This window comes from Varanus komodoensis, unplaced genomic scaffold (assembly GCF_004798865.1).
Source record: "Varanus komodoensis strain SLA01 unplaced genomic scaffold, ASM479886v1 scaffold3, whole genome shotgun sequence".
Lineage (NCBI taxonomy): Eukaryota > Metazoa > Chordata > Lepidosauria > Squamata > Varanidae > Varanus > Varanus komodoensis.
Window position 1 is genome coordinate 19,738,521 of NW_025335761.1, and position 21,341 is coordinate 19,759,861.

Genomic DNA, 21,341 nt, shown 5'->3' on the forward strand with positions numbered 1-21,341 from the left:
CAAAGAAGGACCAAATTCAAGAGAAGAGGGTTCTTTACCATGATGCAGTTGCACAAACAAGGCCATTTTGGCAACTCATGCTTTTTTACACCCCTACAACCTAAAGTGCTCCTGATAAAATTTCTTATTATGCATTATTAAGGTACATAAGGCCTGCCCTGTCCAGCATTGAACCCGATTCCCTTAGATGACTTCTATCTTCATTCCATTAACAGAAAATGACCTGGTCGGAACAGAAAGAAGAAAGGATTTTTCATGAGATTTTGAAATATTTTTACACACCCCCAGTCTTACACAAACACACATGCACCAGCAGGGGGCAGCACTCTGCTGTTCTTGTGATCTTTGGGAATCTGGTAAAACTGAAGCTGCTTAAAAGTGCGAAATTTTGTTCTTTCTCTAAATAATCCCAGGGAGCAAATTTCCTGGCAACAGCGCAGCAGGCCAGGACAGACAGAGGTACTCAGCGCATGTGTATATTAGGGATCTGAATCATAGACCAATTTCATGAAAGCAACAAGCAACATTTCCCCTTCAAGTTGCTCACTAAACACATCCCCCTTCTGTTCCTTTATGCATTATTCATTTATCTATTTAACAATCTTTATGAATCACTTATATTAAAATAAATTTCTAAGCCATGCATAAGCATGCAGAATTAGATCATAATTACTGTATATTATTATAAAATGCAGGTAGTACTACATTCCTGGGAGTGTTTGTTAGAAAAAGCATGTTTTCAGTTGGTGCTGAAAACCCACAAGAATTGCACTACCAATTTGTAGCAGCAGCACTTCCAGATGGAGGGCTCTATGCCATTAATGGTCCTGTTCTGAGCCAAGGTGGTTCAATGTAGACCTCTAAAACCTTGGATACCATTAAGAGGGCAACACCTGGCAAGCACAGCAACCAAAGAGACAAGTGTGGGGTCAAGCGATCTCTTAAGTATATGCTTGCAATTGGAAGATCAATAGAGACTGCATCGCCTTTGTACCCACACAGGATGTGGCTGGAAGGACTTCCCTTAAGAGGGAGTTTAAATTATTAACAGCAAAAGCTTGAGTTTGCTCCTTTATACTATTTTTAGTTGCTGGAGAAGGAAGAGTGCCCCCCACCACCAGCAGCCACTTCTTTCCATCCCCCCACCATGCAATTAGTTTCCACTCCCATAGGTTTAGCCAGTTACTACTGAATATTGCTTCTTTTCATAGCCTGAACCCAAGCATGTGGAGAAAACTCATTAACAACAAAGAAAGATTGTCTGGGGACAGTTCCCATAAAGAGAATTAGCTCCTTAATTCTGAAGCATTTCCGTTTTGATACCAGTCAGCAGTGCGACCAGCATTCGCTCTTGTTACTCCTGCACCAAGAGTGCTTCCCTGCCCGCCATATCACATTTGAAACCATTGCTCACCTCAACATTCCAGACACATGAAGAATGGTACAAGGCAGAATAAACCTTGCCCACTTTCTTGGGGTCTTTGACATCCCACACGTACAAGCTGTGGTCATTATAAACACACGACAGCCACTGGTTGTTGGGGTCAAAGGTCAAGGCAATTGTGTCTGGATACTTGGCATCAGTCACACTGGAGAAGAGCCGACTGTGAAAAGACAGCATGGTGGTTAGATGCTAAATCATAGATTTTCAAAGGAAGTATAAAAAAGAACAAAGTAAACTGGAAAGGAACAAAGAAGGTTTCCTGGTGTTCCAACAACAACCAGTTACTACATGCTACATGTTTATAGCTATTTGTAGTGTTCAAAGGGCTAAATATACATTAGGGATGGGAAACTTCAGGAGGTCCAGCCAGGGGCATATGTATAGGATGAGTCCACACAACCCAGTCTGCAGACAAAGTGACAATAGAACTTTCCCCCACCTACATATGCTCTTAGAAGGGAAAGGAATCTGTAAAGCTGCTATGTTTGACCATTTTGGCATTCTGTAGCACCTACAGACACCACCCGCCCATCCCCAGAAGAGATGATGTAACCTGAATGCTTCCACAGTGCTCTGCGGACAGAAGTTAGCCCAGTAAAATGCTTCTGAAACAGTCTTTATACTGAAAATATGAACTGACTTTATTGTGCACTGCAGTGGTGCTCTGAGGATTCTGCAAGATGATTTCAACCCTTTGGAAAACCCACTGGCCACACTGTTGTATTATGCTGACAAAAACAAGCCGCAGAAGAACAAGCAAACACAGCAGTGGCCTGAAATGGCCAAAGGTGGCTGAAAGCGAGATGCACAGCATGAATCATTTTGCAGCTGCCTTAGCAGCAGTGACCAATTCAAGAGCAACGAAGGCCACACTTAAGGCCAGGTGGCCACATGCAATCTGTGAACTTTGTCTTGTTCATCCACTGGCCCAGGGCAGCAACAGGAAGGCAAATAACTACTCTTGCAGTCCTGGTATTACTTTTTCACTCAGGAAGTCAGGTACCAGAAGTGGACAGAACACTGCTAGTCCATACCATCAGGCGTGACTAATCTTGTGGTATTGGTTTTCCCCATCTCCTCTGCAAGCTCTGCTGAGGATGACCTCCCTTGGCCTCACTGACAAAGCCTTACTTTCCTTCTCACACTTCATCTCACACTGAATTCCCAGGCCCATCGCTTCCCATTTCTTACACCTGCTATGGCTTGGAGATTCTCCCCAAGCCTTTCTATTTTGAAGGGCAAGGAGGAAGTGGGGAGATGCCGAGCTCGTGGGGGCCAGCCATGCTGCAACAGCTGCAGCAACCAGCTGGGGAGAGTTCCAGAGGAAAAGGGTGGGTGTCTTTCTTCCCAGGACTGCTTGCTTTGCAAATCACAGTGTCCTCCTTCTCCTCTCCTTTCTGTGGTTGCAACTCATTTTTTTCCACTCCAAATTTTGTGTTCTAGTTCCTTTAACAATTCCAGAAATGGGAATTCTGGGACATGTCACTTTTCTTACCACCTTTCCTCCATGTCAGGTAGCATCTGCAATGTTTTCCCCTTATGCACCACTGTCAAAAGTACAGAGCTCTTTCCCTTCCCCTCTGGTCACCCTTCCTTTCTGCTTCCCCTTCTTCATTACCTGAGGTTTCCTAGCATTGCCTGCTAGTCTTCTCCAGCTGCATATTAATCTTTTCTCTCATTCCTCAAAACATTATCTCCTGCATAAGTTATGCACAAAAGGTAGCACAATGGGTCTTTTTAGTTACAAAGACCTTTATATTTGTGCAACATTCCTGTGGCGACATCCACAAATTACATGTGAGCTTATATAAAGAAGCCTTGATTTCTTTTGATTAATGAAAAGTAGATATGGGAGTTTTTGAGCCCTGAATAAGCAGGCAATTATTTTCTGCTAGGTAATTATCTGAAGACCATATTAAAAGATACCACATTTAAGCCTGGATGCAGTTGCACAAGTGAATGCTAAGTCCACACAAATTGCATCCGCATCTTAAAATATTCATAGAAGCAGCAAAAAATTCAGCTTCTTTGTAGCTACTAGTTCTAAACAATCAGATCTAACTAGTGACATGTAGGTTTTTGGGACAGTGACAAGCAGAACTGTTGTCTTACTTACTTTTAGAAAATGTAACTGATACCTGTGTTCTGCAGCATTGGTTTACATGTTTGATTTGTGTTCCATGAAATGTGAAAAATTAGTAAATGTTTCAAGATTTGGATCTATAAATTAGGCTGTTAGCAATTTTCAGCTTTTAACACTTCTGCAAAATATTAACATATCATACTTAGGATGGGCTTATGAGATCATGAGTAGATTCTTTTAATTACTGGCCAATACGCCTGACAGGCTTCCTATTTCATCAAAGGTGATGACCAAGGATGAAAAGCTGAACAGGCACCAACTTGTTTTTCTACAGGAAATATAAGCCAATTACATCATTAGCCCTCAGAGCCTTGAGAACTCTGAAGAAGGCTGCCCCCATCTCTGTGGGCATGTTGTGTTCGTTCCTGGATCTATGTCATCAGGCCACATCTATTAACATCAGCCAGTTCTGGATGTTTTCAAATTATACATTTTTACAAGACTGGATCAGGCAAGGAGGAAGAAATATCAGACCACTGGCTCAATGGTACAAATATGAGTTGACAGACCAAAGAAGGCATTATCTGAGATATGCAATAGCTTACTGAATAAAAACAATAACAAAGGGGTTTCCTCCACATTGGGGTGGGGGGGGGGCAAGAAGCTCCCAGATGCAAATGCTACAGGTCTGCTCTGACTAGTAAGTTTTACTATTGCTTATTATATAGCCCCATCTCAGATATACATCAGTTTCTAAACAGACCGTGGTCCAAGTATTTTACTGGAAAACAGCAGAGAAGCAGCAGGCCATTATTGCTGCTCACATTCAAATACAGCAACTGAAATGCACAGAATAATGGAACTTCAAACAAGTACCAACAAGGAGATTGTTTCAAATCAATAGCATTAGGGCACTTGGAAGGGTCAGATTTTAAGAACGGAGGCCAAAGAATGCATGAGAGATTGTACTGAAAGCCAATACAATACAATTAATTAATGAAGCCATGGGCTGTCAGTAGGGTTTGAGACAAAGGACACACTGCGTGAATTGGTTATGACAACTGTATGTTTCAGCTTCTATTAAAGTAGAAATAAAATACATGCAGCTATAATTATGATCAGTTCCCAAGCCTCATACTTTAGAACCATGTAATTTTAACTGCTTGAAGAGAAATGACAGGCATGGGGCTAATAGCATCTGTTAAAAAGGAGAAGAAAAAATATCCTGCATGCAGGCTTTCTTGATCAAGTAATCTGACAACATGAAGCCTTTAGAAATGGAACAGTCTCCCTGTTCTGAGGCTAGCTTCCTTTTTCAAATCCACCCAGTTTTAAGATGCAGCTGTCCTTAGTTATTCACTCTGCCTTCCCCGTAGAAGTCCTAAGCAAGACAAAATTGGAATCCAAAAGGAACTAACTAAGGGCTTTCCTATAAGAGACTCTAAGGTACCACTTTATCAAGTCTTCTGCTTCAGGATAAGAATCATACTATCACAGAATAGTAGAGTTGGAAGGCGCCTATATGACCTTAAAGTCCAACCTGTCCAGAGAACCTTTTTGGCTAATGGGGTAGGATGTATGTCTAAATTCATACATAACCTACTGCTCAGTGCAGGACTCCAAGTTAAATCGTCCCTGAAAGAGAACAGTCCAACTGTTTCTTGCATGCCTCCAATGTGGGAAAGCCCTCAGCCTCTCTAGGTAACTGGTTCCATTGCTGAACTGCTCTTTCTTTATGGGATGAAAATCGGCTCCCTTAGACATGATTTTTCAGAGGTTTTCTTCCTCTGCTTTTTCTATGTCCTTCTTCACAACTGCTAGCTGATGCTCTTGCATGGTAGTTTTGCACAAATATATGATGGCTCTATGGTGCCATTCAAAGACACACCAGAATGTCCTCTTTGGAACAGAAGCATCTCTAGAGGATGGCAAACTGCCTGGAGTGAGGAATCACAAATATACTATAACGCCTTGTTCAGAAAGGCTGTTCAAACATGCCAAAGAACAGCATTATGCATGTGTGTGGCTTTTAAAGCTGCAGCTTCTACAGCTGCACAGACTTACACTTCTTTAGTTTGCAGATTATTTTGCCTTTTCAAAATGGAAAGGCAGAGACTAGGTCTGCACAGCTGAAGGGTAGTTAATACACTATGGTGGCTTGTTAGGTATCTGCATGTGCTAATTGCATGCTGATGGGGGGGGGGGGGAGGTGCCGCTGCTGAATTACCCAGTGTGGTTTGACATGCCTGTTGCAGTGGGCAAGAAGCCACCCAGAACCCACAATCTGTCATGCAAGTTGCAGGAGGTTCTGGGTGGCTAGTTAACTATTGCAGATAGCTACACTCTCACTGGGGCTGAACATCACAACAACACCCAACACCTGGGGAGAGCAATTAGGGAAATCAGCTGGCATCCAACCCACACATGCATGGGTGGTGAACCAGACACCATGGCTTATTAACAAGACCTGCCTTGCGCAAGCTAGCCCACTGTGTGGAGCAGGGGAAGGCCAGGAGTTAAAGAAGAGGCGAACTGAATGCCTCTTTGTCTCAAGCTTGTTTCCTGACAGATGTCCACTTAATCAAATCACTTTAAGAGGGCAAAAGAAGAGCTTTTCATACCTATGTTCCAGATTTCTCACAACACTCAAGGGCAACTAGTCTCACCAATTTCAACTCCCCATAGGAAGATAAGTGAAGGGAGTGAGGGAAGTGGAAAGTTTTATTTTAAATAATTGAAGAGAGCAAAAAGGAACAATTTTGAGACAAAAAGACAAGGAACCACATATTTGCAAGTCAGCAGAAACATGTTATCACTGTTAGATCATATTAATATATAAAGCTGCCTTGTAGCTTGTAAGGCAATTGGCACATTTACTTATTTACTTACTTACTTACTTACTGGAATTTTATCTCACCTCATTAGCCAGAAAGGCTGCCTTATGCCACATGGTCTATGTCAACCTTCCCCAGCTGATGTCCAGATGCAATGGACTACAGCTCCAAGTATCTCCAGACACTGGCCACTGAAGTTGTAGCATAACATTCATAGGGAGCAACAGACTTGGGAGGGCGGCTAGGCAGCCTGGCAGTTCCTTCCAAAGGAAGAGATATTTTTCCACTTGCTACCCGAGGGCCTTGAACAGCAAATTCCAGGTATGGAATCTCGGTCCTTCTACAAACAAAGTATGTGCTTCTGTCCTGAGCTGTGGGCTCTCTTTACATCTGTTACAATAGGATACAACAGGCACAAGAAGCCAAGTACTGTAACCATTATGTGCCAACATGCAGGAAAACTTCCCACCAAAATGTCATGAGAAAAGAGCTGCCGGGAATGTTCCTTTTCCTACCTGGCTTCAGTGACACTGGCAATGTCTGTTCCCAGGAAGTGTGGTTTCGGAAGTGTCGTCACAAAGTGGAGGTTTAAAGGATTAAAAATCCGCACGGTACCATCAGCACAGCCACAGAAGATGTAATCATGGCTCACCGAGATGCAGTTCGCCACTGTAGTCTGAGGACACAAGACACAAACTTGAGAAAGCTTCTTCCCAAAGCCAACACACAAATCATGAGAAAACACAAGTCAGAAAAAAAGGGAGCAAGTGGAGGAGTGAACCTTGATGTCTAGATCACTATTCTAAGCAGACCTTTTACTGCCACAAATCCCTCTATTTTTGATGTTCGGGTTGTCTGCATACATCCTTGTGGAAAAAACCATGGGGAGCCTTGTCAAACAGGACCCCAAAACCCCACCCCTTTAAAGGGGAGATTTGATAGGGAAGAAAGCCATGACAAGGGCAAAATTGCTCACAACTGTGGTGGGGACGGGGAGGCAAATCAGTACCACTGTGGTGTTCCCTGTGATGCCCACAGTAAGACCAAGGGAGAAGGAGGGAGCAAACCAGTCATGAGAAGCTGAGCTGCTGTCAGGTGCACTGTGGTTTGTTCAGGTGGTGGATTGGCATGACATGAGAACACATCCTATGTAGCCAAAACCAAACGATTCAAGCACAAGATCAGGAAATCAGCAAGCCTGGAAGAATGCTTAGGGGTGCAGCAATATGAAAATAAATATTGAGAAAAGTAAGGATCCAAAAGCTCCCTGATGAGGACTGTGCATGCTCAGTAGCCACACCATGCCAAACAACTGTTTGGGAAAAGACAGAGAACCAGGTGGAAGGGGTAATGGAATGGAGAACCATGGAGAAGGGCATGTCTCGCTAGAACAGCAAACATGAATATTAAGGATTGCAACTTTATTATTATTATTTCAGATCCCACTTGTATGCATTATGAAAGACTTTTTCTGTATCAGGAAAGGAAGTTAACCCTGTGGTTCAAGCATAAACATACTTCCTGATTTAGACTCAGCCTTATTCCATTAAAAAAGAAAGAAACACATTCTACTGCAATTTGCAGAATTGTAAAAAAGAAATGACAACAAATGGGAGGCATGATGGGAAAGTAGATTGCTGGAGGCGTGACTTCATTCTGACTTACTGTGAAGCTGTCTGTGTTCTAAGTAAAAGAGAAACAGCGATTTCAGTGCAGAAAAGAGAAGAGGAAAAGAGAGGTAGACATTCAACTTGGAGAGTGAACAAAGGGTTAGGGGATCTCCCATGTTTTGTTAAACTCAGAAAACTCTACCAATTCACACGGAAGAGAGTTTCCTCAATGCTGTTCAGCAGCAACATGCTGCCAGGCGTCTGTAGAACCACTGCTCTAATTAGCACTTTTAGAATCACTTTATAGCATGAAGTCAGTTCACACAGTATATCCTTCCCCTAACCTGCTGCCTTGTCTGTCTTTTGGACCGCAACTGCCATCACTTTGTTCTTGGCCAGCAAACAAGCCCCTATTTTCTATACTTGCCTAAAGTGTAGCACTAATTCAAAGCTGAATGGAAAAAGTTATATAAATATACTATATGAATTTAAGCATGTTGACCTTCATAAATAAGTTCTTTTTCTTGAAAGAAAAACTGCAGTAACATGCAGATGAAACTGCATTTCCCATGAAATAGGTTCCCCCATCGTGATGGAAGAACAGAAACAACTTTAAGGCAACACTGTGCCTGAGGAACGAAGGATTTAAGGGACACTGCTGCAAGCTATTGCCCCAGTGCTCTATTTTTACAGTTGTTTTAACTTCTTCTAGTCCTCAAGAATAGGCCAAAGTACCTGTGACACCACCCCATTTACATGTAATGCATACTGGGGATAACATGTGAAGTGCCCATCCCCCCATGAAGAGATGCTAAACATGCCTTCCACCTCAGGTGTTGCTCCCGAGCCAGGTTCCCTTTTAGTATCCAAGCCCAGCTAGAAGAGAAGCGCTACAGTAGCAAGAGTGGCCAGCAAAATGGAAGGATGAGCACCCAGTGTCCATGGCCCTCTTTGTGCCCTTTAAATTTTGGATACCACTTTAGATGCAACTGGGACAGGCATAATTGGTCCTCACTGACTGTTTCACAGATTTACCAAAAAGCAGTCCCTTCATTTGACAGAGCAAAACTTTCAAGCAAACCTACACATGCTGAACACACTGAGCCTGCCATCTCTGAGTGAGGCTATTTTTGCTGGCATCCCTAGGCAGGGCCTCTGCCATGGTGCACCTTCTAATCCCCTGAGGGAAAAGTCTGTCCACTCCAAGAGTGAGGACAGGTCAGGTGCATAATGCGGCTCCTCGGCCTCTTCATCCCCCTAGTTTCAAACTGTATGGGCTGCAACATGATGTTGCCCCTGCTACTCCCCCAGGAGCAGAATTCCAAGTGCTACAAATTTGGAACTTACTCTCAGCTCCACCCACTTGTCCAGCAGCCTCTTTTCATTGAATTCACACAGGAGACCTGATGAAGTGATACAGAAAGTGCTGTCTGCTTTTTTACCCCTGCCGCACGCCACATCTGTGAAGAAGTTGTTCCTCAGCTCCCCAAGCAAACCGGAACGCCCCAGCAAGGGGACAGTAGCATTCACCTGGCAAAATGGAACAACAGGTGAGGACTCATCTGTGTTGACAAGAACGGCTCACATATGTTGAGTGAAGCTAGCATTCCCTATTAAGCATTTTTCTCCCCCACAAAAGGCGCCATCAACCAAGGTAACAAACTATTTGCTGAATGTCTGAAGCTGCTTAGGAAATGACAAAAGAATCAGTTGCAGGCAAAAGGCAAAACTGAATGGAGGCATCAACCACAGCAGCCCTCCCCATTGCTGACAGACCTGTATCATCTCCTCCTGTCTCTTACCTTAGAGGTTTTGCTGTCATCCAGATACCAAAATTTGATGTGCCGGTTTCCAGCAGTGACAAAGTAGCTGCAGTCCTCAGAGAATGAAACGGCTGTCACTTTGCTTGAGACCTTATTGGCTGCCACAACTATGTTTTTCTGGAAGTAAAATATTCAAGCAAGTCAAATCTCTTCCATCAATAAATTCCAGGGACTCTCCCTGCAAGTGTAAGCCTTAAGTAATGCATCTCAGATTTGTATTTACAAATTTGAGGTGGGAAGATAACAGGAGTGAGAGAGAAACCTTTCTCACCCTCCTCCATGTGCTGAGTGCGAAGACTCTAAATGTAGCTGGGGCCCTGCTGTTTGCAAGATCCTTGTGCATATAATTTATAAGGTCTGTATATACGTGGCCCCAGATGCAGCATATACATATTGAAAGAGCTATTGCCTACCATACTTCATCTCGAAAAGGATTCTGTCACTTCAGCCATTGGAAGATATTTATAGGCTTATTCTTACTACCCTTGGGATGCCATATATTTATGGTAGGGGACTCCACCATTCGAACTTTTAAAGATATGGCTGTATATCACTACATTTCAAAACACGCTCAAGTACAGATTCGTTATACTACAAAGGATGGAAAATGTTGATGTGAAATGAACAGGAACATAATACTGAAGCCTATTTGGGCATGGATGCCCATAGCCTTAGCTTTAAAAAAAAAAAAAGAGCTGGCCTATAGTCCAGTTATAAGACTGTAACCTGTTCTGTTAGAAGTATATGTGCACATGCATATATACAATGCATACCATGTGCTCATACTCTTCTTTATATAACAATCAAGGATGTTACGGGAAGCAACTTCAAAATGGCCAGCCAACTATACTTTGACATTTGCAACACTTTCTGAAACTGAAGGTGAAACTTTTCTGTATTTGAGTTGTACACAAAGTTACAGTTTGGAGTAGATTTCTGAAATATATTTTAGATAGGATTGTTACAGGAAGAGGCAAAATGATCATGGACTAAAAGGGATTGAGCCATTTAAGGGAATATGAAGTTCAACACACTATAAGTGATAATACATCATTTTAGACAAGATACTAGATTGGGAGCTTTATTTCACAAACTCAGGACTCAGTAACACATGATTCAAACACTTATCAGTCCAGAAAAAAAAATAATGTGCTGTTGGTCTGGCTGTAAATCCTTGAATCAAACCGATACCTCATCACTCATGTCGTAAGTGCTTACACATCAATGTCCGGCTGTACAGTTGCCCAATCTGTGCAGTCTCCCCCTTTTCTGGGAAGAGGAGAACCATGCACATTGGCCTTCTGCTGGGCTAAGCACCTGCATGGGGCATCAACATCAAGTTATGTGAAAGTAAATTGAAGCTACTGAAGGCAGAGATAACTCACTCACTCAGGAAAAAAACCTACATTGGGTCCTAGGTAGATATATCCGGGAGCTGCAGGCTTATGTGCATCTGATTATCAGAATTCTAGACCTGAGATTCATCTGTGGCCGAGTCATGTGTGAGTCAGTGTAGTGTGATGGTTAGAGCGCTGGTTACAGGTTTTTTTCCATTTTAGTCTTCCTTGTGCTAAACATGCTTATGCATGAATTTCCATATGTAACCATCATAACACAGTACTGATTACTTAGGCAAACACAATACTGAATGCATTTACACCATACCAGGCAATGAAATATGCTCATGTTTAAACAAAACTTCCTATTTATTTGGATTTTTGATCAAAGGAATCTCTTTCCCTGAGGAAGCAACTTCTTCTGTGAACAGTAACTATCACAGAATGCCTGCTTCTGGGTATCACAGGGAGAAATCAAATTTTTAAAAGGAACCTCAGGAAAAACATACCTACGCATGCTGCTTGGAGAATTATATATGCCAATAATTACATTTTACTTCTAGAGGAGAAACCAAAGACAGTTTACAATGTGTACTACCTATTTCAAACAAAGTACATCAGAGACTGGTTTTGATTTGAGAGTGGGTAAGTGGTTAGTACAGGGAAAAGAAGCTGTTGTCTCATGTGGACAGGGCAAAGGCCATAGCTTAGTGGCCTTAGTGGTCAGGTGTGTAGTTTACATACCAAAGATTCAAAGTTCAGTTCCTGGCATGTCCAGCTAGGTCTGGGAAAGTCCCCAGATACAAAACCTGGAAAGTCACAACCAATCAATGAAGATAATACTGAGCTAGTTGGACCAATGGCCTGACTCAAAATAAGGGAGCTTCCCAAGTTGCCATCTAACATAATCATTAGAAGAAGAAGAAACCTGCTGAGATTCTGCATTGTGTACACCTTGGATATGCAGGAGGAAGTGACAGAAATAAACTGCCCATCTTCCAATGTGGAAAATCTCCAGCTGAGCTGCTACCTGATTTTATCATGCCCATTCCACAACTTAGTAACAAACGCAGTGAAATGTTTCTCTGTTCCCAATGTTGGGGAACAACTAATGCAATAATCAACATTCCTTTCCTATAAACATTCCATGCTATGGGAGGCAGCCTATTTTGTTTCATCAGCCATCTGAGCACCAGTCTCTGTGTAGCCAAAATGACACCACACACAAAGAGGAGGTATCAACAGCCTTGTGGAAGAAATCCAGTGTTTGCTGAAGTACAAAAATCTGTAAAACTGGACTAAAAGAGGAAAAAAACCACTGAAATGGAGTATCATAGAAACATAGAAAACAGACAGAGTCAGAAGTCTGACCTCCGGCGCCAGCCGGCTCTGCTCACGACATGCCCACCATGTGGACGTCCAGCCTATCCTTGAACACCCGCACCGATGGGACCTCAACCACCTCCCGGGGAAGCCCATTCCATACCCTCGGGGTCCTAACTGTCAGGAAGTGCTTCCTGGCATCTAAATGGAGCCTTGGTTCCCTGAGCTTTGCTCCATTGGAGCGCATCCTGCCTTCCTCTGCAGGGGAGAACAGGTCTCTACCCATCTCCGTGTGACATCCCCTCACATACCTGTATGTTGCCAACAGATCCCCTCTGAGTCTCCTCTTCTCCAGGCTGAAGAGACCCAGTTCTCTCAGTCTCGCCTCATATGGCATCCCCTGCAAACCGGCCACCAACCTTGTGGCCCTATACTGCACTGACTCTAAGCTGACTATATCCTTTCTGTAACGAGGGGCCCAAAACTGAACACAATACTCCAGTTGTGGGCGCACTAGAGTCATGTAGAGTGGTAGTAATATCTCTCTTGATCTAGAAGCCACACTCCTGGCTATGCAACCAAGGGTGGCATTCGCCCTCTTGACCACCGCATCACACTGCTGACTCATGTTTAGCCTGCAGTCAACCAGCACCCCGAGGTCCCTTTCACAAGTGCTGCTCTCCAGCCACTTCTCTCCTAACCAGTACTTATGACACCCACTCCTATGCCCCAAGTGCAAGACCTTGCACTTATCCACATTGAACACCATCCTGTTGTCTCCTGCCCACTTCCATAGTCTGTCCAGATCCTTTTGGATCTGGAGAACCTGCTCCTCAATTGTGGCCACTGCTCCAGTTTTAGTGTCGTCTGCGAATTTGATCAGCAGACTGTTCACCCCTTCTTCCATGTCATTAATGAAAAGATTAAACAGGATCGGCCCCAGGACAGAGCCCTGGGGGACCCCGCTTGTCACTGGCCGCCATCCCGATGATTCCCCGTTAATGGTTACCTTCTGCTTTCGGTCAGTCAACCATGCCCTAATCCACCGGACAGTGCTTTGGTGTATCCCAAAACTCCTCAGTTTCTCCACCAGGATATCATGGGGCACTTTGTCAAAGGCCTTGCTGAAATCCAGGTATACCACATCCACTGCATCCCCTCCATCTAGCCATCGCAAAACCTTGTCATAGAATTCCACAAGGTTTGTCTGGCAGGACCTGTTTTTGCAGAAGCCATGTTGTGTGGCTGTCAGCCTCCCTTCCCTGTCTAGCATCACTAGATCTTTCTCTATTATGAGCCTTTCCATTGTTTTTCCTAAAATGGACGTAAGGCTAACCGGTCTATAATTCCCCATGTCCTTTCTACTACCCTTTTTGAAAATTGGGACCACTGATGCCACCCTCCAGTCCTCTGGAACATCACCCATTCTCCACGAGGTCTCAAAAATGGAGGCCAGCGGGCGTGAGAGAACCCCTGCTAACTCTCTAAGTACTTTCGGGTGTAACCCGTCAGGGCCTGGCGCCTTTGTAATGTCCAATGCCTTGAGGAGCCCCTCGACTTCAAGGGGGGTGTGTCTAATCAGTGCCCCTAAGTCCCCAGCCTCATCTAATCTCCTATGCGGATATCCCCCGTCCTCTTTGGGGAGAACACAGAGGCAAAATAGTCATTTAGCATCTGTGCCTGTTCCCTCATATGAGTCACTGGATCTCCTTCCTCCTTATTTAGTGGTCCCACCACTTGTCTCCCCTTCCTCTTCCTATTTACATGCTGAAAGAAGCCCTTTTTATTGCTCTTGATATTCTTGGCAAGTCTCAGCTCATAATCAGCCTTAGCCTTGTGAAGAATCCTTCTGCAAGGGGCCTCCTCCCCCCGGTATACCCTTTTGTCTACTTCCCCCAGTACCCATTTCCTATGGAGGTTCCTCTTTCGTCTAATCCCTCTAACCACCTCCTTTTGCATCCATGGCGGCACTCTCCTCCGCCTCCCCACCTTACTGACTAGAGGTATCGTCAAGGCTTGCGCCTCCAAAACCTCCCTTTTGAGTGCTATCCACCCCTCCTCAACTCGCTTACCTTCCAGTAACCTATCCCAGGAGACTTTCCCCAGTCTGGCCTTCAGTTGGCCAAAGTTGGCCCTCTTGAAGTCCCAGCTTCTAGTGCTCGACGTGCTGCCCGTCCGCGCTCCCCTGATCTCAAAGCAAAGGATGGAGTGATCACTTGCATCCAGAGCTCCCCTAATCTGTACCTCATCTATCATCTCCTCCCTGTTGGTCAAGACCAAGTCAAGGATGTTTCCCCCCCTCGTCGCCTCTTGGACCCTCTGTGTGAAAAACCCTCCCTCTATAGCTTCTAGGAAGCGACGTGACCTGGCTGTCACTGCCGAGTGAGTCTCCCAAGTAATATCCGGGAGATTGAAATCTCCCATAATTACTGTGTTTCTCCCCCGAGACATCCTTAGAATCTGGCCTGTCAGGACATCATCCAGGGTCTCAAGTTGACCTAGAGGGTGATAACATACCCCCACTGTCAGGTCTCTTTCCCTGTCAAAACCCCTAAGTTTCACCCAGACTGCCTCTACCGAATCCCCATCTGTGCTGCATTCTATCTCACTGCATCCTATCCCTTCCCTGACGTATAAAGCCACGCCCCCACCTCTTTCCCTTCCTGTCCTTTCTAAAAAGGTGATACCCTTCTATGTTTACATTCAAGACTTGCCTTTCATCCCACCAAGTTTCTGTGATTCCCACCAGATCATACCCTCCTATTCCCAGGAGAGCTTCAAGCTCTTCCTGCTTATTACCCATGCTCCTAACATTGGTGTACATGCACCTCAACTCCTTCCCACCGCTTCCTTTCCTTGGAGTTCCCAGCCTCCTCCTTCCTCCCATCCTACCTAATACCTGGCCCCTCTCTGAAGGAGTCTTGTCAGTCCCTGCAGTATCTCTAAAACCCTGCTCCCAGAGCCCTGATCCTCCCCCCACACTTGTCCAGTGCAGACATGTTCCTGGGGGGCCTGAACCCCCCCCCCCGGCTCAGTTTAAAGTCTTTCAGACGAAGCTCGCTAGAGCATCTCCAAAGGACCTTTTCCCCATCCTCGTGAGATACATGGCTGGCTCACACCCTGAATGAGACACTGCAAAGTGAAACATTTTTTTGTGGGGCCCACTTCTGCCTATGCTAATAGTAAAAAGAACATTGCTCGAGTTGTACCTTCCAGGACCAAACGTTGACTATCATGTCATGCTGGTAACCCACTGAGACAATGTACTTGGAGCTCGGAGAGAACGCCACACAAGCAACCCCATACTTGTGTTCTTGAAGTTCAGCCACTTGGGTCCTCTCAGCAACATCCCATATGCGGACAGCAGGCATGTGCCCGCTCTGCAAAATAAAAGAGACATGGCTAGAGAAATGAAAGCCTGTTGCAATACATTCATATATGTACACGTGTTATGGCATTTTGCCAAGTGTGTACAGCAAGCCAAATGTGTTATTGTTTTGCACATAAATCTTCAGCTAACAATAATATCACTTTTTCAGAAATCTACAAAGACCAGTTTGCAGCACAAATCCAAGCTTGTGTGTCATGTCAAGTGGCTCCATAATCCATCTGCAATTGTTCAACCTTCATAGATCATCAAGCCATTTTGCAGAAGGACCTGAAGAGAGGATGATGCTACTTTTTCCCTCCCCAAGAAGCAAGAAACCCTCCATGCACTAAGAGGTAACAAGGAGCTGGATGCCCCATCTCCAACTTCACCCAGACCTTCCATGAACAGAGCAGCAACCCAGCCCCCTTTCATCTGAAGTACCCTGCTGAAACTCACTTCTCTAGGTCAGCCATTCTAACGCTGATGTCCTCCAGAAGTGTGGGGCATCAACGCCTAAAATATGTCCAGCACATCTGGAGGGTACCAGGGTGGTGAAGACTTTTGCCTTTTGCAGTGAAAAGGGCTTAGGCTCATGCCCCATCACGTCAAATATCCAGAATCCACTGTTATAATATCATGGCAAATGGTTCCCATCGCACTCAAGAGTAAACACATTCATTTCATTCGAAGAAAAACAATAACTGAGCTGGGTTCTGCAAGTGTGGAAAAGCTCAGCTTAGTGCAGACTGCTTAGGATTCTTGCTGAATTACACTGGTGGCTAATGCATGACCATGACATCTGGACTGATGGTAAAAATAAAGAAAACATTGCACGTATTCAGATGCCAAAAGGAGCCGCTGCTGCAGGCATCAGTACAGATGATGAATCACTTGGGTAATTTTAAATGATGCTAATATGCTATTTCCTGATATGCATTTGGGGAACTTCTGTATAGAAGCAGAACAATCTGCATGGCCACCCATCCTGCAAAGTACAATTCTAATATTCAAATTACTCTTGTGTGATATCAATTATTTAGTTATTGAAAAAATGTATAAACCACTTCCTATTCAAAAACTCCAAAGCTGTTTGCAATAAATTATAAAATAAATTATTATAAAAGTGCAACATGAAAGAAAATTAATGGTTGAGGAAAACTCAGGTAAAGAATTTAGTTTTTAACAATTCTTGAAAGCATATGACATACCACCATAATTGGCTAAAGTCATCAAAAATGCAGTGGCATTGCAACTCTATATGCTCCTATATAATACTGATTATGTGGACCCATTGCAATTGGATTTTGGGAGGGATGTGGGCTTTGGCCACTTTGGTCAATGACCTACACGGGAAACCGGCTGTGGGGGGTGGGAGCAGAACCATCTTAGTTCTCCTGGTTTTCTCGGCAGGTTTTCATACCATCATCAATGGTATCCATCTAAACTGGCTGGCAGGAGTAGGCCTGGGGATTCTCTTTTGCAGTGATTTTGGTGCTTTTTGTCAGATTGGGTCCAGAAGGTGGGGCTGAAGATCACTCTTCAACTCTACAACCATTGGCTTATAATGTCTGTTTTTGTTCCCCCATATTATTTAGCATATCATTTACCTCTGGAAGATGCCATTTTGGAGCTTTGGAGTAAGGTGCCACCATTAGGCTGATGGCATCCAGCACTATTGCTCATTTTCACCTAGCACCAAGGAGGAAGCCAAAATCCTAAATTCAATAACAGGCCAGGTGAGGGTAAGCAAGTCAAGGTTAAACTCAGACAAAACAGAGGTGTTGGTCAACAGGAAGGCTGATTCAATGATTGAGATTCAACTTGTTCTGAAAGGGATTGTGGTTCTCCTAAAGAATCAGGTTCATATGAGTGCATTTGCACATTTACAGTTGGTGCACCAACTGTGGCCCTTCCTGAGTTGGCCGGACTTGGCAACGTTGGTTACATTATGCTTAGACTACTGCAATGCATTCTAACTTTTCTTTTATAACTTCTTTTATATCTTTTATATTTTTTATTTATTTTATATTATTAATTTTAATTTTATATTGTTATTTTTGTATTGTATTGTATTATATTGTGTTGTAAGCCGCCCCGAGGTTTTGGCAAGGGGCGGCATAGAAATGTCATAATAATAATAACAACAACAACAACAACAACAATAATAATAATAATTCTATGAGGGTTCACCCTTGAAGAGCAACCAGAAACTAGACTTGTGCAAAATGTGGCTGCTGGTTGGTACATGTTTTCAGGAGGATATTACACCTATCTTGAGGTACTTGCACTGGGTGCTAATTCAAGGTATCCATTCTAACCTTTAAATCCCTCAGTTGTTTAGCATCTCTATATATAAGGAACTGGCCAGCCTATTATGTTACTGCCTATACATTAAGATCCACAGGAGAGGCCCATCTGAGGGCACTCTTAGTTGAAGAGGTGCATTTGCCAGACAAGCATGAAAGGGCTTGTTCCCATTTTGTTCCCAAGCTGTGGAACACACTCCTACAAGAACTATGGTCCCCCTCCCTGACATACTTTTAGCAAGGGTGTGAAGACACATAATTTAATATAGCTTTTATAGATTAAAAAAGACTATGTTATGCAGTTTTTAGTGTTTTTATGTTCTTACTTTCATTGTTTTAAGGTTGTTTTTTACTCCATTAACACAAAAACTTTCTCAGGTATTGTACCAAATATGAAACACTTATATGCTTATAAGTAAATAGAGAAGGACAGACTTCGAGGCAACTCCTACTCTACAACTTCCCAATGATTTCACAAAAGCCTGTACAAAAGAGGCCTACTAGAAGGCATCTCTATGGCAACCAGGCAAATGGTACCTTTTCTACTAGGCTTCACAAAGCTTTAGAGTGTGTAGATGGGGAAAACCTGAAGTGCAGAGCAAGGCTGAAAAATAGGATCTCTTTAAAAAGCCATTGTACCTGGCACAATGGTCTAGCTTCCTCCTTACATAGTAACCTGACACATTGCAAGCATTTTTTATGTACAACCCAGAATTCCCCTACAATGGTTCATTTTCTCAGGAGTAGATAAAAAATCTCTCCCAGTTCTCACTTTTTACTTTTTACAGTCATGACGAACCTCCTCCTGCCCCCCGCCAACCTATCCTCACCACCTCCCACTCGTTAATTTCCTCTGGGTAGGGAGAGGCATACCTCACCATACCCCCTCTTGCCAAAGAGAAGATCCTCTGAAGCACCACTGTTCAATTTCCTGATCCCAAATGAATATTTATTAATATTTCATTAATTTGATACCAGAGTGTGGGACACGGAATAATCAGTTCAAGCTGCAACAACCCAGATTCAGGCTAGATACAGTGGTGCATTGGCTCACAAATGCCTTGGTTCACAACCAAATCGGATCACAAACAAAAATTTCATGAAAATTTTGACTTGGGTCGCGAACTCCACATTGGGTGGCAACTAAGATCGCAGCCATCGTGCTGGTTTGGGGCGGCGGGGGGGGAGAGATGGCCACGAGCACAGTTGCATTCATAAAGGGAAGACATAGAGGAGCTGACGACAGAAGAACTCACTGAACTCCAGAGTGAGCAGCAGAAGGGACTTGCTGAGGAGGATTCCACTGAGGAAGAGGAAGACAGGGAGGAGGTTAGCAGTGATACAATCCATTATGAAAAAATGGAATGAGTGCCAGGATTTCTTTGAGAAGCACCACCCCAACATAACTGTAATGAACAGAGTGTTGAATCTGATGAACGATAATGTGGTCTCTCATTTCTGGAGGTTATGCAGCGCAGGAAAAAACAAGTGACTATAGACAGATTTTTCACCAAAATTGACGCTGCAGCTAAGAGACAAAGAAGAGAGGAAACCCCTGAAGGAGATCTCCCCAATGTCCTTATGGAGGGGGACTCTCCCTCAAAACAATAACCTCCCCCGCAGCTAGGTTAGTGTTCTCCAATGTACTGTACAGTACTTTGTTGTTCTTTGTCAGTTTGTTTCAAATGTTTCTGATTAAAAAATAGTAACAGAACGGATTAACTTTATTTACAATGAACCTTATGGGGAAATTTGACTTGGGTCACAACCAATTTGGGTCACAACCAGAGTCATTGAGCCAAGGTACCACTGCATCAGGAAAAGCTTCCTCATTGTCAGAGCAATACAACAGTGGAACCAGCTGCCTAGAGAGGTGGTGGGCTATCCTACACAAGAGATATTCAAAAAGAAATTGGAGAGCCATCTGAATGGGATGGTGTGACTTAGTAGCCTGCGACAGCAGAGGTTGGACCTGGTGGCCTTCATGACTCCTTCCAACGCTACTATTCTTTGATTCTATGATTCTAACTTCAATCTGGGGTTTGATTGAGTCTGCCGGAGGTGAGTAGCCCTCTGCCAGCGAGTTTGCTTCTTAAAGGCCTAGCAGTGAGGGCATGTCTCAATGATGTGCCCCTCACCAAGGCACAGGAGGCACTTGGAGTGCCCAGCGATGGCTGGCATTCAGGCCACACAGATGGAGCAGCAGCAGAGAACCAAGTCGGCCATATGCTTCTAGCAGGAAAGTACATGGCAGAGAACGTGGGAAAAAAGGATAGATTTTCCACGAGTAGGGGAGGGAGAGAAAGGCAGCGGGCTTCTCTCTAAGCGGCAGAGATAGGAGGGTAAGGATTTTTTTTTTTTTTTTAGAGTAAGGAGAGAGAGGATAAAAAAGGAAGATGGCGAACCAGGTAAGTGGCGAGCAGAAGGTCCAATCCGAAGCAACCCGAAGTATGGTCAAAAAGGAACTAAGGGACTGGGCAGAAGTCTCCCCCCCCCCCACTTTATGCTACCTGCACAGGGGGCAGGGCAGGCTCCCACCCACTCCATGGCACCGAGCTTTGGACGTTTTCTCCGATCGAGGCCTTGCACTCCATGGCAAGCCCATAGGTGTGACTGCACAGAGACCACAGGGAAAAACGCAAGATGATCTCACTTCTACATATCATTCTTTTATGCTAAAGCACAGGCTGTAGGCCAGCAAAGAAAGGACAAGTTGATTTTGCCTTCCAGAGAGGAAGGAATTTCTGTTGCCAATTGCTTCTGCCCTTATCTCTAGTTAATTGAGAATCTTCTGTACTCAAAGGCATTGGAGGTGGCAAGACTAGAGATACCCCGGCAATTTGGGACATGGCTCTGAGCCTTTTATGGGTCATGTAAGAAACAAGGTCTCAGGAAGATGAAATTCCAAATGAAAGTGTCCACAGATGTTTAAAAAATGTTTCAGAGAATCAAGCTTTACCCAGGTATTGGTTGGAATTTTGCTTCCTGTAACTTGAGCCCATTATTCTGTGTCCTGTACTCTGGGATGATCAGGAAAAGATCCTGGCCTTCCTCTTTGTGACAGCTTTTCAAGTATTTGTAGAGTCCTATTGTATCTTCCCTCAGCCTTCTCTTCCTGAGCCTAAATACACACAGTTCTTTCAATCTGTCCTTTGTTTTCTGGCAATCAGGCTTTGTTTTCAGTCCCTGGATCATCCTTGTTGCCTTCCGG

General features: G+C 44.0%; 1 protein-coding gene across 5 annotated transcripts in view; it reads right to left on the minus strand.

Annotated features, from left to right (window-relative positions):
* The window catches only part of MAPKBP1 (mitogen-activated protein kinase binding protein 1), a 138,451-nt gene that overhangs the window by 44,020 nt on the left and 73,090 nt on the right, over nucleotides 1-21,341 (minus strand). For all 5 annotated transcript variants that reach the window (XM_044436370.1, XM_044436369.1, XM_044436366.1 and 2 more), the window contains exons 6-10: nucleotides 15,664-15,834; nucleotides 9,774-9,911; nucleotides 9,319-9,501; nucleotides 6,877-7,037; nucleotides 1,415-1,604 (exon numbers count right to left, since the gene is read on the minus strand). In XM_044436370.1, coding sequence (XP_044292305.1) covers nucleotides 1,415-1,604; nucleotides 6,877-7,037; nucleotides 9,319-9,501; nucleotides 9,774-9,911; nucleotides 15,664-15,834 — 843 coding nt within the window. The remainder of the gene's footprint in view (nucleotides 1-1,414; nucleotides 1,605-6,876; nucleotides 7,038-9,318; nucleotides 9,502-9,773; nucleotides 9,912-15,663; nucleotides 15,835-21,341) is intronic.